Source organism: Aythya ferina, assembly GCF_964211825.1.
Source record: "Aythya ferina genome assembly, chromosome: 20".
In the NCBI taxonomy this organism is placed as follows: Eukaryota; Metazoa; Chordata; class Aves; order Anseriformes; family Anatidae; genus Aythya; species Aythya ferina.
Window position 1 is genome coordinate 2,158,159 of NC_140318.1, and position 14,993 is coordinate 2,173,151.

At 37.7% G+C, this 14,993-nt stretch overlaps 1 protein-coding gene across 1 annotated transcript in view; it reads left to right on the plus strand.

Annotated features, from left to right (window-relative positions):
• TTLL11 (tubulin tyrosine ligase like 11) overlaps positions 1-14,993 on the plus strand; it is a 59,134-nt gene that overhangs the window by 27,455 nt on the left and 16,686 nt on the right. Inside the window, exons 7-9 of the mRNA XM_084493809.1 lie at positions 6,142-6,399; positions 8,818-8,924; positions 13,808-14,159. Coding sequence (XP_084349935.1) covers positions 6,142-6,399; positions 8,818-8,924; positions 13,808-14,064 — 622 coding nt within the window. The 3' untranslated portion in view covers positions 14,065-14,159. The remainder of the gene's footprint in view (positions 1-6,141; positions 6,400-8,817; positions 8,925-13,807; positions 14,160-14,993) is intronic.

Genomic DNA, 14,993 nt, shown 5'->3' on the forward strand with positions numbered 1-14,993 from the left:
TATGGAGTATAATACATTGTAGACAAACAACGCTCACTGGACAGAAAATGGAAAGCCTGTAACTAGGAGATGCTGTGTGAGAGATACTTTGATTATGGTGATGGACTGCAGGGCTTTCAGTTGAAGTTTAAGAATCAGGTAGGTTGTTCTGTTTTTATTAAGCGAATGGTAAGACTATGGAGTACATCTTGAATTTATCCTTGGATTCAGGAACAAAGTTAGTGTGCTCCGTTTCTTTCACCACTCCAGAGTGAATGCAGATTTGGCCTTGATAAAGGTGCAGGCAACACTAGACACAGTCCTGCTTCCAAACAAGGTTAAAATGAGGTGATTTGACTGCTTTATTTCTTTAATCAAGATACAGATGGTTCTTCTGTAAAAAGAGATGGAAATTCTGACTACTGTCAGCACTCTTCCTGTTTCCAGAAGACATATCTGCTTCTTTTTAAATGGATATTATATGATGTCAAGACAGTTGACTGCCAACAAAACAGTGATTATCAATCTTTATTTTTTATATGATTGATTCTGCTCTTTGGAAGGTGGACTTTTGACTGCTGTTGCTCTGATTGCCTCAAAGCATTCTTAAAGCATTGAATAAGCCATTTAAAAGCAGTAATGTTTCTAACAACTTCTAAAACCCTACTCTTTTGGGGTTTAATATTCTTTCAACATTTTTTTTTCTTTACAGGATTTAATTATTGTTTTGAAAAGAGGGAATATTAATGCTACTGAAACTATTTTGTGAAAGAATGAGTAGAAGATGAATATGCAGTTTCTTCGAATGAAACTAGCAAGTGGGTGGTTCAAAACAAAAGATGCTGATTTTTCACACAACGTGCAGTCAAACTGAAACTTCTGCTGTTGCGTACTGTGAGTGCTAGAAGTGTCTCTGTGCTAATAAAAGTAATCGGATTAGTTCATAAAAGAAAGTTCATGAGTGGTTGATAATACAAAGACATTGTTCTGGCTTTGAATTACTGTTTCCTAAATGATTTACTTGTATGAATGCACACAGACACATCCATGCATGTACCCTCCAGTAGCGCACATGTACCTATTTCTTGGGAGGTCCGTATACTGCAGTGATAAATGGATGGATATATAGATATGTCATGCAAAATCTTGTGTGCTTTTAACTTTAACGTAGTCCTTGCTTTGAGAATAGAGGCTCAGCTGAGGGAATAATTATAGCTTTAGAATACAGAACATACTATTTTCTTCTATTAGGTAAGTGGTTGTCAGCTGATTTAAAAAAAAAAAAAAAAAAAAGCTTAACTTTTATTTCTAGCAATGCCCTAAATGTTAAACATATCAAGTGAGCATTCTTAGAAACATTAATATTCCATTTTTTTTTAACTAATTTTACTCTGAACTGGACAGCTAAATTTTCTATACAAGGATACAAAATGGTGTGAACGTTGAAGCCTTTGATTAGTGGTTGCAAATTTGTTTGTCCCTTAGCAACTTGTATTTACATAAAGATTAAGGCTGGTCAGAATGAAAGGGATAGGACATAGATGGAGAAAACATTAATAAGTTAGTACTCATGTATAAAAGATAAGTAGTCTTAGATGTTTCCTTAAGCTTTATTAAAATTGAATTTCTTTTTTTAAAGATGCAGTTAATATTTTTCCATGGTTGATCATTTCTAAAGAGAGGTCTGTCATGAGCTGCAGAATTAGAAAAATTAATGTATTGAGGTCAGACATTAGTATGTAAATTAAGCTTTGCTTTTATTCCATATGGCACCAGAAGCATTACCTTATAGTTGACCTTTCATTCATTTAGCCTGACTCAGCTGTGTCAGTCAAAACAATTAATTCTGAGGAGCAACTTTAAAGTGCAGGGCTCAGCTTTCTTCTCCTCCCCTTGCCTGTTGGAAAGCCCATGAGAAAGGAGCTGATGGAGAAAGTCTCTGTAAGTTTCCCTTCCTAGAGATTCGTTTCAGCAATTTGGAGTTTCTAACCCCTTCCCCACAACTCCACTGCAGCACTTGTCCACAAACATTTTGCAAGGTTTTCAGGGAGACTAGAGCAAAGCATGAGAACCTTGTGTGTTGTACAGGGACTCCCGAGATGGAGTCCCAAATGACGTAGTAAGTAAGATGCTGCTTGGAAGTCATGTTCTGGAGTAAGAAAGAACAGGATGGTAAGTATTGCATAAAAGTTTTTTAGTGACTTGAAGTGTTCTGTATATTACAAAAATGGTAATTCTGTATTTGCCATATGACTGAATTAACAATAGAAACAGAGGTGAAAATCCCTCATAAATGTTCAGTGCTGTAGTACTTTGGGCTGTATTTCTGCTTCTTGTAGCTGTACTGACAGTGCTTACACCCGTCTTTAATTGGGTGACCCTTGGGGAGTTATGTCATCCAGCTTACCCTTATGGTGTGTAGATGGCAGATGGCACCTGAAATACAGAAGAAAATGTAATGGTGCATTGCAACAGAGTGTAATTTATCTTAGCACTAGGGCAAAAAATATGTCATGCACTGTTCCCTTGCAAAAATGTGCAGATCACAGTAAAACTCTGTTTTTATGGATCCTGAGTCTAGCTGTAATATACCTAGCTAGGCAGTTTTTCTTAATTAGATGAGACCACACAGAGATTGGGTGCATACAACTATGCTGAAGAGATACACAGAAAATAAAATTTTATTGAAGTACTACCTGTGGAAGCAGTGGAGAGTTACACTCTGAACGCAGTGTGAATGCCTGCAGTTACGGTGAAATTGCACCTTAACTGCACTGTTACAGGGAAACTGGTTTTGAGTTTTTATCCCTGATCTCAAAGGAAGCTGTAGGTTCTTCCTTTCTGTGGAGGAAGAAAATAAATTCTAGGTGGCAATTTAGATCTTCTGCTCTATATTGAACAATATTCTTGACTATAATAGAGTTTTTTTTCTATGAACAGAAACAGTTTTCTATTACCATAATGCATATCAAACATTTAATAATTTGTCTCTCTCCTTTCTAACAAAAAATTTCCATTCCTCCTACATCAGGGAGATGGGATCTTCCGTATTTTTCCCACCACTTAATACCTTCCTATATGTAACAGCAACCAAACAGAACTGGGTGACAGACCTACTTTCCCATGATTTGGGAAGAAACAGAAACCATTATTTTTGCTATTTATTTTTGGTTTAGGTACTGAATGGTATTTTAAAAGCAGAATGTTGAAAACAATCTGAAAAGGGAAACTTAACTGAGAATGTATCAGTTTATTTGGAGCAGGACCAGCGATAAATAGTGGACTTTTTTGCAAAGAGAGTTTATTATTAATAGAAATGTCCAGATTAAGGGGACTCACCATGATGATCCAAGAGATTCCTTTCATACCTTGGTTCCCAGGTGTAGGTAGATGTCTTTACAGATATTCTCACTGCCTCTCTACATATTAACTATTCCACAAAATGCAGCTGACTATCTTGGACAGAAATCTGAAAGAAGACCCTGAGAAAGACAAACCTGTGTACTCTAAACAGATTGTACATCCTTGAAATTCATAGAGATATCCTTCAGGTGTCAGGGCAAAGGTGAAACTGATTTGAGGAATTGAAGTGAAGACTTTTCCCTGAATTTTTATCACAATAAAGGTATAAGTAAAAATATCAGAAGCATAGATCGTCTAGTTGCCATTGTGGAGGTGGGCTGGCTTACACTCACTCCTGAAAAGTGAACGTGTGCTCTCGAGTGCTGAAATACCATCCTAATGCGTCTTATTGTCAGCTCTCCAGATATCTGTGTGGTTCAAAGCATTTCCTCTAAATTCACACAGATTGCTGTGGCTGACTTTGACTTTCAAAATATTCAGTAGAAAGGTAGCCTGTTGATGAAAAGCCTTGATTACTTGCAGAGGAGAACAGATATTTGGATCGGACATCTAACAGGAGATACGGCTAGTCTGTGACAGAAACAGGAGAAAAGAACTGGAACACAAGATGAGAGGTTTGGGCTATCTGTACAGGAATACGATTTGATCGGCCCCCTTGGTGTAATAAAAAATGTTAGTAGTGAAAGCCAGCAGTAGATCAAACAGATTTTCTGATGCTCAAAAAGCCATTTGGTATTGATTTAGGAGCTCTTTCGAGCTAACAGTCTAATTCTATTTCAACGTTTCTAAATCCAAAATACTACTGCCTTTACCATTAGAAAGCTTTCGGGATTTTTCTGAACAGCAACACATGACTACAGTTCTGCAGAGGCTTAATTAAATGAGAGTTATGGTACAAACAATGTAACCTTCTACATGGCTTCACACTTGGTCATGTCCTAGTTCATCTGGATGAAGTTTGGAATTTTTAAATTTGTGAACAGACCTCGTAGGATTCAAAATAGAAGACAGCATAATTATTTTCTTGGCTGTGCATACTCTGCCTCGTTTGGCCTCCAGAAGGTACTTGATGGCAGTGAAATCACTGTCCAATCTCATGTGAAGCAGAATGAAATTAGGAATTCATATTTTAATCTTTAACTAAAGACAAATGTTACGTTATCTTTCTGCTTTGCTGTTTGCAGCAGAGGAATGTTATTAAAGCATGGCCTCAGTTTTTTTTAAAGACTTTTTAAAATCTTTCATTTATCAAAAAATTACTGGTACTCAACATTGGTGAAAGCCAGTGTGATTACAAAAGAAGTACCATTATTTGAATATTTTTTAACAGTATTGCTGTTACCAGAAGAGAACTCCCTGAAATGCAGCGTGACAGTCCCCCAGAGCAGTGACGGCTTAGTGCTTAAAATTACACAAACACCAAAAGAGGCTGAACACAGATGCTTTTCACAAAGAACTGTTGCGGCCTCATCTTTGCAGTTCATCTAAACAAACCTAGAGGTGGCATGTGCTGCAGGGAGAAGTTTCTTGCATGGTTTGGTGCTGAGCAGCCACAGCTGGGCTCGCAGCCTGCAGGTGGTGCAGCTGAGGGCGAGCTGCTGTCATCTGTAGGTGTCAATGAGCAAGTTCAAAGCCCAGATTCTATGAGAGCTCAAAATTTGGCTCCAAAAGTGGCTTTTAGACATTAGATATCACAGCGTAATTCACGCTTTCTTTGCAGTCCTTACTTTTTTCCTTTGTGTTAATGTTGCCATACATTTATTTTCATTATGCCTCTCACTGGAAGTTAAAAGTATTACTTTGAAGTATTCTAGACTGAAAGAAGACAGCGTGTCAATGGATTAATGCCTTTCAGGGAAACTTAGGAGAAAGGAGGCTAAAAATCCCACGGGGATATTTGGTATGGATGACTGACTACGGGATGGCTGGAAGTGGGCTAAGGAAAGCTGCTGCCTTTTAGAATCAGAGTTGGAAGGTACAGATTTGCTGTAGATTTGACTTGATAATTTTTAAAGTACTGTGGGTGGATAATAACTGTGTTGATTGTTATTCTCTGTTGGAACAGAACTTTATGAAGGACACCGAATCTGCTCAGGAGCACAAAAGATCAATGTAGTAAAAGCACTAATTTTTAAATATGTAGTGTGAATTATACTCCTAATGATTGTGCTTAGAAAAGCGACGGGAAAGAAAATGAAAACCTGTGTATACTTAGCGGGTGCAGCTATCAGACTTTCTGAGCTTATGACAATAGCAATCTTCAATTTTATTTAGGTGTGTCAAAAGCAGAAAAAATGTAAAAATGTCATGCTGAATAAACATGATATTCATTTCTTAATCTTTGTCTCAACCAGCTTTATTTAGAGAATTTGGCAACAACAATGAAGATGAAATAATATATTTTGACAGTATTCACAGAGGATTTGTAGAAAAAATAATGGGATTGCCCAGAAATTGTCTTCGGACTTGTGGCTGTATGCGTTTACGTGAACTGTATCACTTCTGAATATACTGATAGAATTTATTCTTTGCAAACATATCTTAATGTGCTTTTTGTTCCTCACTTATCAGGGAGCATAGGAGCTTCTAAACATTATTGGAAAATAAGTTTAAAAACAGCATTGGATTATTATGATCTCTAAGTATTTCCCATTAAATGCTCCATGAAATTTCATGTAACTTGCTTTTTAAACTAAATTAGTTTGCTGGTAGTAACAAAAAATAAATAAATGCAGAAAGACAACTATTGAATCTTGCAAGGGTAAGGTTAACATAAGATGCAATTATTTTATGCTACAGATCTCAGACTTCAGAGCATGTGTCAGAAACAAAAGATGAGCTACTGGATGCAGGACCAGCAGACGGACTGGAATATGATACCAGCAAAACTACGGAGGCAGGCCTGCCTTCCCTTTGTCTCAAGCAGGTGTTTCCAAAGTATGCTAAGCAGTTCAATTATCTGCGACTTGTGGACAAAGTGGCTGCGTTGTTTATCCGATTTCTTGGTGTAAAAGGGACGACAAAGTTGGGGCCAACAGGTTTCCGAACATTTATAAGGTTAGTAATATGTCCTCTTTAGGAATGGAATGAGGTGTAGCACGGAAGTTGGAAACTCAAAGCTCTACTGGGAAGCAGTACTGGTACTGCTACTATTGATTATTTTCAGTTTTGTTGGATTAAAATAGGCCTTAACAGCTTTACGCTTTTAGCTGGTAGATTTAGTAACAGCTTTTAAAGGAACTTTTCCCCTTAAGTTCCATTGAAACATTGCATATTAAAAATAATATAAAACACTACATATACTTCCAAATTCCCCAAATGCCTGACCTATGACTGTGTCTAGTAGAAATGTGGGTCTTTGTTCGACAGCAGATCAGTAGTACTTTGAGAGGCAGTATTTGCAGTCCTTGTCAGCATGTCATGCTTCTAGTAAACCCCAGGAATACAGTTGTGAAAAAGTGACAATTGAAATTGGGTCACTTGAGATCTGATTTTGCTAGCTATGGGGCCACAGCTCTCTGCCCCAGGCCAAAGTAAAGGATTTCCAAGTGCCAGTGCAATGCATTGTGCACTAAGGATTTGCATTATGAAATTGCAACTTGCAGTTGCAAGGAACTCAATTTTTTTTTTTTTTTTCCACAAACTTTTAATGTTTTTCATTCTTTTTTTTTATGGATGAATCTGTTCTTGTCATGGTACGAATATCTCATGTTCTGCTTCCATTGACAGTGACAAAATAAATAAGCAGCAGATGTAGTCTTAAAATATAGATTCTGTTTCTGTGCAGATGCATTTAGTATTCAGGAATGAATATAAACAATTTGATTTATACAAATTACAGATATATAGAAAAATACTGAAGGCATCTGCTCTATCTACAGACCAGTGCAGGATGTTTTCCAGTTCTGTATTTTCTATTGTTTGGTCCAGCCTTAACTTGGCACTTGTCAGATGAGCACAGTATAAATGCCAACATTTTCTTTTAATAATATTAAAATAAATTGTCATATCATAATGAATACTCTTTGCAGTTTCCTCGTGCATGTTAACTTAAACTTCTTAATATTAGCAAATATTTTTCTTTATTTTCCCCCAGAGGATCTAAGTCAGTTGTCTGGCCTCTTTCTGAAATGCTATCTTTACTGCTCCTTTCAGAAAGAAGATTGTTTCTGAGATGTGTTCTGTCTCACTTTTCAAGAATGAAATGGCACACAAGTGTGATTTGTGTGTATGTGCAAACGTGTGGGCAAGTGGTTGCAACGCTTATCACTCAAACTTTTGCTAACCAAAATTTGTCCCCCCCCTTCAATGATTTCTTCATTCAAAAAAAAAAAAAAAAAAAAGAGAGAAACACATAGTGAGGCTCTAACATTTTTTTAAAGTTATTTTTATTTTTGGACTATCTAGGCCACATCTGAGCTCTCTTCTGTTTTAAATAAGCTCTGCTTAGGCTACTAAAAATTAGGATTCTTTTAAATTATCTTTTTTTTTTTTTTTTTTTTTTTTCTGGCTAGAACTTTTGGCCAGCTCTTTGGCATGTGCACTGGTTCCATCCAGGCTGCCAGACATCTGGAAATCCTGGACAGATGGCTAATTCTCATCTACTGATCAACAATATACTGTGGGCTTAGACCACACAAGTCAGATCTCCCACATGTGCTTATCACCAAATGCTTAAGATGCATCCAGAGATGCTGCGGTTCTCTGTGCAGTGCTCAGTAACGCATAGGATAAATCTGTTCAGTGTTCAGACAGGAAGAAATGGTTCTGTGCCTGAAAGCTTTCCTCCAACCCTTTCCAAACAGGATCAGTCAGTCAAATAGAGTATTTCTCTGTGCAAACTCTGCTTTATGCAGATAGTCTGTGCAGGTTTGTGTTGGGTTTTACCATGTACCAATTACCTTCATTCTGCTATGGCCTCAGAAAGCATAGTAGCAACAGCCTCAGAGAAAGCTGTGTTTAACAGGTGGTCAAGTCTTATTTCTTATTTAAATATTTAGAACTTTTTGCTTGCTTGTTGCAAAACCAAGATAGACGAGTTAATCTGTAATCTGACCTGCTGCCTTTTGTTGCTAGATATTGACATGAGATTGAATGTGCAGATGGGATTTAGATGCGTGCCTCCAACTGGACTGCTCATCCTGTCCAGAGCCATTTCTTGGCAAAGATGGCACTGACATGATTCGAACAGACAGCAGGGCTAGTTGCATATGTGAGATGTTCTGCATATGGAAAACACGGCCTTTCCCATTTCAGATATATACACCTAATGAACATTGGTTTGTTTGGCATCTGCTATTTGTCTGTATGTTCTGTGTGACTTTGTATGACTGTGTATGTTACGACAGGTGTGTACATATGACACAAGCAAACTTGTCTTCCTGTGTTCTCTCCATTGCTCTTGCACAAGTTTTTCTACCTTGGAAGTTTGGAAGTAAGCAGATTTCTTTTTTTTTTGTTGTTCATCTTTAACAGAAACTGCAAACTGAGTAACAGCAATTTTTCAATGGCTTCGGTAGATATCTTATACATTGATATCACGAGAAGGTGGAACAACATGGGAATCGATCACAGAGAATCAGGTAACACTATTTTGTATTTGAAGATTCTGGAAGCTTTTTTTTTTTGTAGCTTTGGTAGCTCAAGCACACCCCAAACTTTAGTAAAGAATAATGGGAACAAGGCATGTAAATCTGAGGCACGTACATGTACAACAAATTGTTCTATTTAGTTCTATGGCAGTTTACCTTCATCGATAGAATAGATGTTGGTTTTCAGTTTGTTTATTGGAACAAATCTTCTGCAAATCTTCTCCCTTCATATGCTTGCAGTTTTGCATGCATAATTCTTGTTGCTGTTTGCAGAGGAGCATTTAAAAACACTCCCAGTGGAACCTCCAACTTAATTACAGTGTAAGAAGATATGTTTGTATTAGAGTAGCTTACATGGTCTAGCAAAAAATCAAACAAACAAAAAGCTGTGCAGGAGCTAGAAATAAATATGCTTAACTTCATTTTGATTTAATTCTGTTCTCCAAACGGGTTACTATGGGGACAAAGAAAACTACCCGTACTACTTTCCAGAGAGTTTCCCCCTGCCCAACTGTATACTCCTTTTTTTTTTTTTTTTTTCCATTTGCATTGTCCTTGTGATGGCTCAGGGAAGGACAATAGGTTTCCGCACAAACTCCCACAGTGCTCAGCTATTAAATTGGCTCTTAGTAAAGAAGAATAGCAGCACATTCTCCTACAAGCACCCCTTGTTGCAAATTGTGCTCCTGTTTGTTCTTACATGAGCATTAGTCACTTAAGTCACTTTTAAGCATTTTTGCATCTAATGTGGGTTGTAGGACTCAACGTAAATGTACTCAGAATGGCTGAAAGGCTTCTATAGGGAACTTACCCTAATGGAGATTCACTTGTCCTTGGACTTCTTCCTCCTTTCAGTTGGTCAGAGGCATTTTCTGCAGGAAGTTCCAGGTTTGTACCACAGTGTGACACTTGGAGTGTCCTTTCCATTGAGCAACCTCAGGGGGAGATGTTATAGATCAGGCATCTAATTTATTTATTTTTTTACTTCTCCATTATGAAAAGGCATTTAAACTAAAATATATGTTAGCCAAGAACAGCGACTGTGGGAAGCTGTTTAATGAACTGTCTTCAGTTTACCTGTACACACAGTAGAGTTCATCCCCTTTCACTTCTTGGGCTTATCAGACAGATTTTTCATAAATTCCTTTCAAAGGAAAACAACTAATTGAAATGTCAGTGGTTTCTTCTTTTGTGAGTTTGGCTCTTATCTTCTGCTCTCAGTAAAGGGCAGGCGTTCTTGGATGTAATTAGTTTCCCCTCAGTGAGAAATGGTTATAATAGCATTGGATCCACCCTGATAACCCTTGGGCCCTAGAACTGACTTTGTACGTGCAGATCAGCAAGATAGCTTCCAGTGTGAGTATTTGCACTGGTGAAGTTTAGAAAATATTTCTCACAACAAAGACCTCTTCAAATCTAATTTTTGTAAATATTTGAATATATACTGTTGTCCTAAGTGGTAGCACACTATTGCTGCAGCACTAAAGGACTTGGAAGTGTTGAATGCTGGGGATGATACCAGGATGCCCTACTTCCTGTTACTTAATACAAATTGCATCACGTTTGTTTTCCTGACGTTACTAAAACAAATTATTTGCTCAAGAGAATAGGTGGTTACTAAACATCAACAAAGGGTTTCTTCTGTTGATTATCTTGTGGACTTAGGTTTTTAAAGTAAACATAAATGTTTCTGAAATAATACCAAGGTGTTAACATGGTAGGCAGCACTAGGGCAGCAGAGCATTGCTTGAGGGGCCCAGATTTGCTCACATCTAAAAATTCCTCGTGTTCCCCAGGTACAATAATATTCAGCCTTTGCTTTAAAAACGTGATGTGCTTTCAGTTTAAAGTCTGTTGTTTGTCCAAGACAAATTCTTCTAAATATGTTTGTAGAAGTTGGTTTTCGAGCATCTTTGTTTCAAAAAGTCATAGTCTGCATTCTGTTGTCTTTTCCTGTATTCTTACGTTTTCCTGGCTATGTACATAGCCAGGGAACCCAGCCCCTGCAAAATGTGGGAGGTTAATAACTCTAATAGCGTGCTCAGTTCTTCATTCAGAAGATGAGACACTTTGGAAGGTTTCAGAATATCTATGTTCTTATTATATGTTCAGCCTTATTAGTGAAAAGCAAGGTTTGCATTTCTTGAGTAAATAATTAAGAATGAAGAGTGTTTCTCTGGCTAAATAAACCACTTTTGCATAATGCATTTTTAATAACTTTGTGAACAACTGATCCATATATTCTAGATATAATTTTGTGAGGTGTTTGCAGTGAGTTGGTGAGTTTATTTGCAGTTATGAAGAAAACATATTGAAAACGAATAAAATTAAGAAAGACTCTTAAAATTTGCTAGAAAGGCAGTCAACCTCACTTTAGTAGTGAGTTACTTCCCCATCTGCTTTGGTCACATTTTTACATCTAAGGCAGTAATCTATCAAAATAGCAGAGTTTAATGATTATTTCTTTCATATATTAATGGTGTAAATACACCATTTAATATATAACTTAAGTTCTAAAATTGCTATTACATTTCTATATAAAATTGAGTGTCTAAATTTGGCAACTCTTCAGTAGTTTTTGTAAAACATTGAATAATTTCAATTGCACTAATATGATTCTGTTGTTGTTTGTTGAGAAGGGAGTTAGTGACGTCTTTTTTGAGCAGTTTACAGCAGGGAAACAACAGCTGAAGGTTTTATACTGCTGCTCATTGTGGCCATCAAGGTGGATTGTCAAGGTTGCATTTAAATAAGCTTGGGATAAAGAAATCTCAGTGCCGCGGGTATAAACTAGCATGCTGGTCACAGAGCTGCAAGCTGGCGTCTTCTGAGAAACTGGTTCAAAATAGGTTTTTATATAAGAAGTCGAACTTGGACATCAAGTATATAATCCTGCATTTTTTTTTTGAATGTTAAAATAGCAGAAAAATCAGAAGGTTTCCCAGCTGAGGCTGACTTCTTGTATTTGATATCATTACTCCCTTGCATAAAATGGATCTGCAGTTCTCTCCTGCAGAAAGATCAATAGTCTCAGTGAGACACGTAATTTCTGAGTGGGGGCAGGTATGACAGTGAAATTATTTCTGTGTAAACTTATTTGAATATTTAAACGTGCTTCCAAAATGTTAATGAATTTTCTCTTTGTAAGAAATAGATAAGTATTATTTTGTCTTAGTTGAATGCAGATATCCTATAATAATATCCTGTAGACTCTGTGGTTGTGAAGTCAGATAAGGCACAAGGAGGATAAGTAAAATAGACTTTGCAAGTGGTGGATGGAAAGAATAAATCCAGGCCTAGGATTAGCTGGGAGAAAATGGAGACACAGTGCAGCGGGGTTGCTGTGGCTGTTTGTGTGTGGATTCCTGCACTACTTTAGGCAGGTTTGGGTCACCTTAGTTTCACCGATGTGTACAAGTTTCCAGGTGCAAGTAGTATCTAGGCAGGTTTTGAGAGAACTGAGTATTTGCGTTCAGTATTTCAGTGTGGGTGCAACAGTTACGTGGTTAGCTGACAGAATATCTCTAGCAAGAGCAAGGCTTTCAGAAATTAACAGATTTGTTGAGTCTCGATGTTTTCTAGGTGTTAAGCACGCGCACTAAACAAACAAAAAACCCATTTCTGATGGCTTTGTGTTTGGCCCCCTTCCAGCTGTGGCCAATACAAGAGCTGCTGCTGTTGCTGTAAAACAGCAGCTTCTAACTTTTCTCATTAAATGCTTCACATGAGTGTCACTTATGAGGGAGAAAGTGTGGATGTGACTAAAGGTGTTTTCCCTGTCTGCAGCTCACCGTGACTGATAAAATAATTTACTGAGCTGGCAGCTGCTGCTTTCAGATAACCCAGCAATTCAAGCTGTTCTACAGCCAAGGCTGTAAGCAATCCAGCTGCAGTCTGAGTTGAGAGAAATTATACTTCAGAATGTAATTGTAATATTTTGAAAAGGTGCCTTTCCTGCGGCACCAATAAGCCAACACTGAGTTTAAAAAACAAAACAACAAACATTTCAATATCTCATCCTAAAATAATCTTCTAAAATATATGTTCAAACTGGGGGAGCCAGTTAAAACACAAAGCAACTGTAACTGTTCCTTGGTGCTTGCGTTCTGCAAAACTGATTGTGGTCGGGCTTCTTAATTAAGAATTAAATTAGGTATTACTTCAAGGTTTTAAGTATAATAATTAGGGTTAATATGCAGCCCCTCTTTCCGTTGCCTGTGGTAATTTGTTACTGGGTTGATGTGATAAAAGAAACACCTGAAGAGCTCTGTACTGCAGTGTATGGCTTCTGCAGGGTACTTTTGTTTGTGAAGGGGCAAAGTAGAGTTTTATTAGAGCAGAGCAATTTTTTTTGGCACTGCACCACTTTCCCTTTGTACAATTGGACTGTTTGGTTTTTATTCAGTTGAAACAAAAATACCTCTTGTAGAGGTCTAGGGTCTAAGGCTGATCATGGATCAGTTTAATTACACATTTTGAACCCAGTTGTTGGTGTACCTGTTTGCATCTGGATGCCAGGGTGCTGTTCAGGCTGATGTTTGCAAAAACTGCAGTAGCCTCAATGATAAGGAGTATCCCTTGTCTGCAACCCAGCCTGGGCATCTGCTGTACTGAAACACAAAATGAGCTCAAGTGTGAGTTACATGCAAACAAAGCTTTGTCTTTTGGCCTTTTTTTTTTTCCCTCCTAATGAGAGTTGTATATGGCTGCTTTTTAAATCAAATGAAGTTAACTAGCACAATTGCATGTGTTGACACATGGCACATACACATTTGGTGTTGGTAGCAAAGAAATAAGATTTATTATGTTTTAAGATTGCAGTTTGCTGGCGCACACGGTGTTATGAATCTCCTTTAAACTCCTTTTCCTTGCAGGAATGTGTTTGCAAGCCTTTGTTGAAGCCTTCTTCTACCTGGCTCAGAAAAAATACAAGTCGCTTCCTCTTCACGAGCAAGTGGCATCACTGATTGACTTCTGTGAGTATCATCTGGCTGCCCTGGACGAAAAGCGCCTGGTGTGTGGACGAGGGATTCTGGAGCGCCGAAGTGCAGTAGCTACTTCTCAGACTGAAGGACTTCAACTTACAGCAGCTGCACATAACACCCCTCCTAAAGCACAGAGCCACAGCTAGTAAATTTGCAGATTATAGAAATCATCGCTATTAGCAGTGCTATTTCACCAGGGTGGAGCAGGGAGAGACTGAGGGAACTGAGAATTAATCTCCAGGTACGTACATACTGCAGCAGAGGGAACAGGCTATTGAATTCCTTCATCCGATGGTCACAATTTGTTTATTACAGCTTTTTCTTTCTTATTTATGCTCTTCAAAAGGTCAACTGCAAGGTCCCATTCTCAAATAATGATCTTCCCTCACAATGGCTTTTTATTTTTTTAAAACTTCTCCATTGAACCTGCAGTACACCTCAGTGACAAACTGTGCTTTTATTCAGAGTGTGAAGACAAGGAACAAAAATGCAGTGGGATGATAACCACCATCATGGGATTGGTTGAACTGAGAGGCATACTCATGTCAAAGGAATTACACTATTTTGTATGCACTGAATGTATCATGAAAACCAAGTAAGAAGCTGCAGTCTCAAATAGCTCGTGTGCTTTGGAGAACTAAAACCTGGAATTGCATTTCTGGTCAGACATCAGGCTTTTGACCCTGAAACAGTGACTTGAACTGTACTTGTTGGTATCAGTACAGATGTGCTCATTGTCTATGGCTATGTACTTATTTTTATAGTCAATTTTAAAACACTGACATCATATTTTGGCTCCTATTTTGTACGTCTTTGCCATGACAAGTACTGTTAATTTTTTAAAGAAAAACTAAAGATGTTTATCCTTTTGCTTCCACAGAAAAAAGAAGATCACACTTATTCACAGGGAAAAAAAAAGTCAAATTTGGTTAGTTAAGTGGTGCTTTTGTCTTCAGGTACTAAGCACTGCTGCTGCAAAGAGCCTTACAGTGTAAGAGGTCTTTTAAGTTCCAGTGAAACCAATCCTGTCACTGACTTTAGGCTAAACTAATTTCATTCTAGGTTTGCTTTTCTT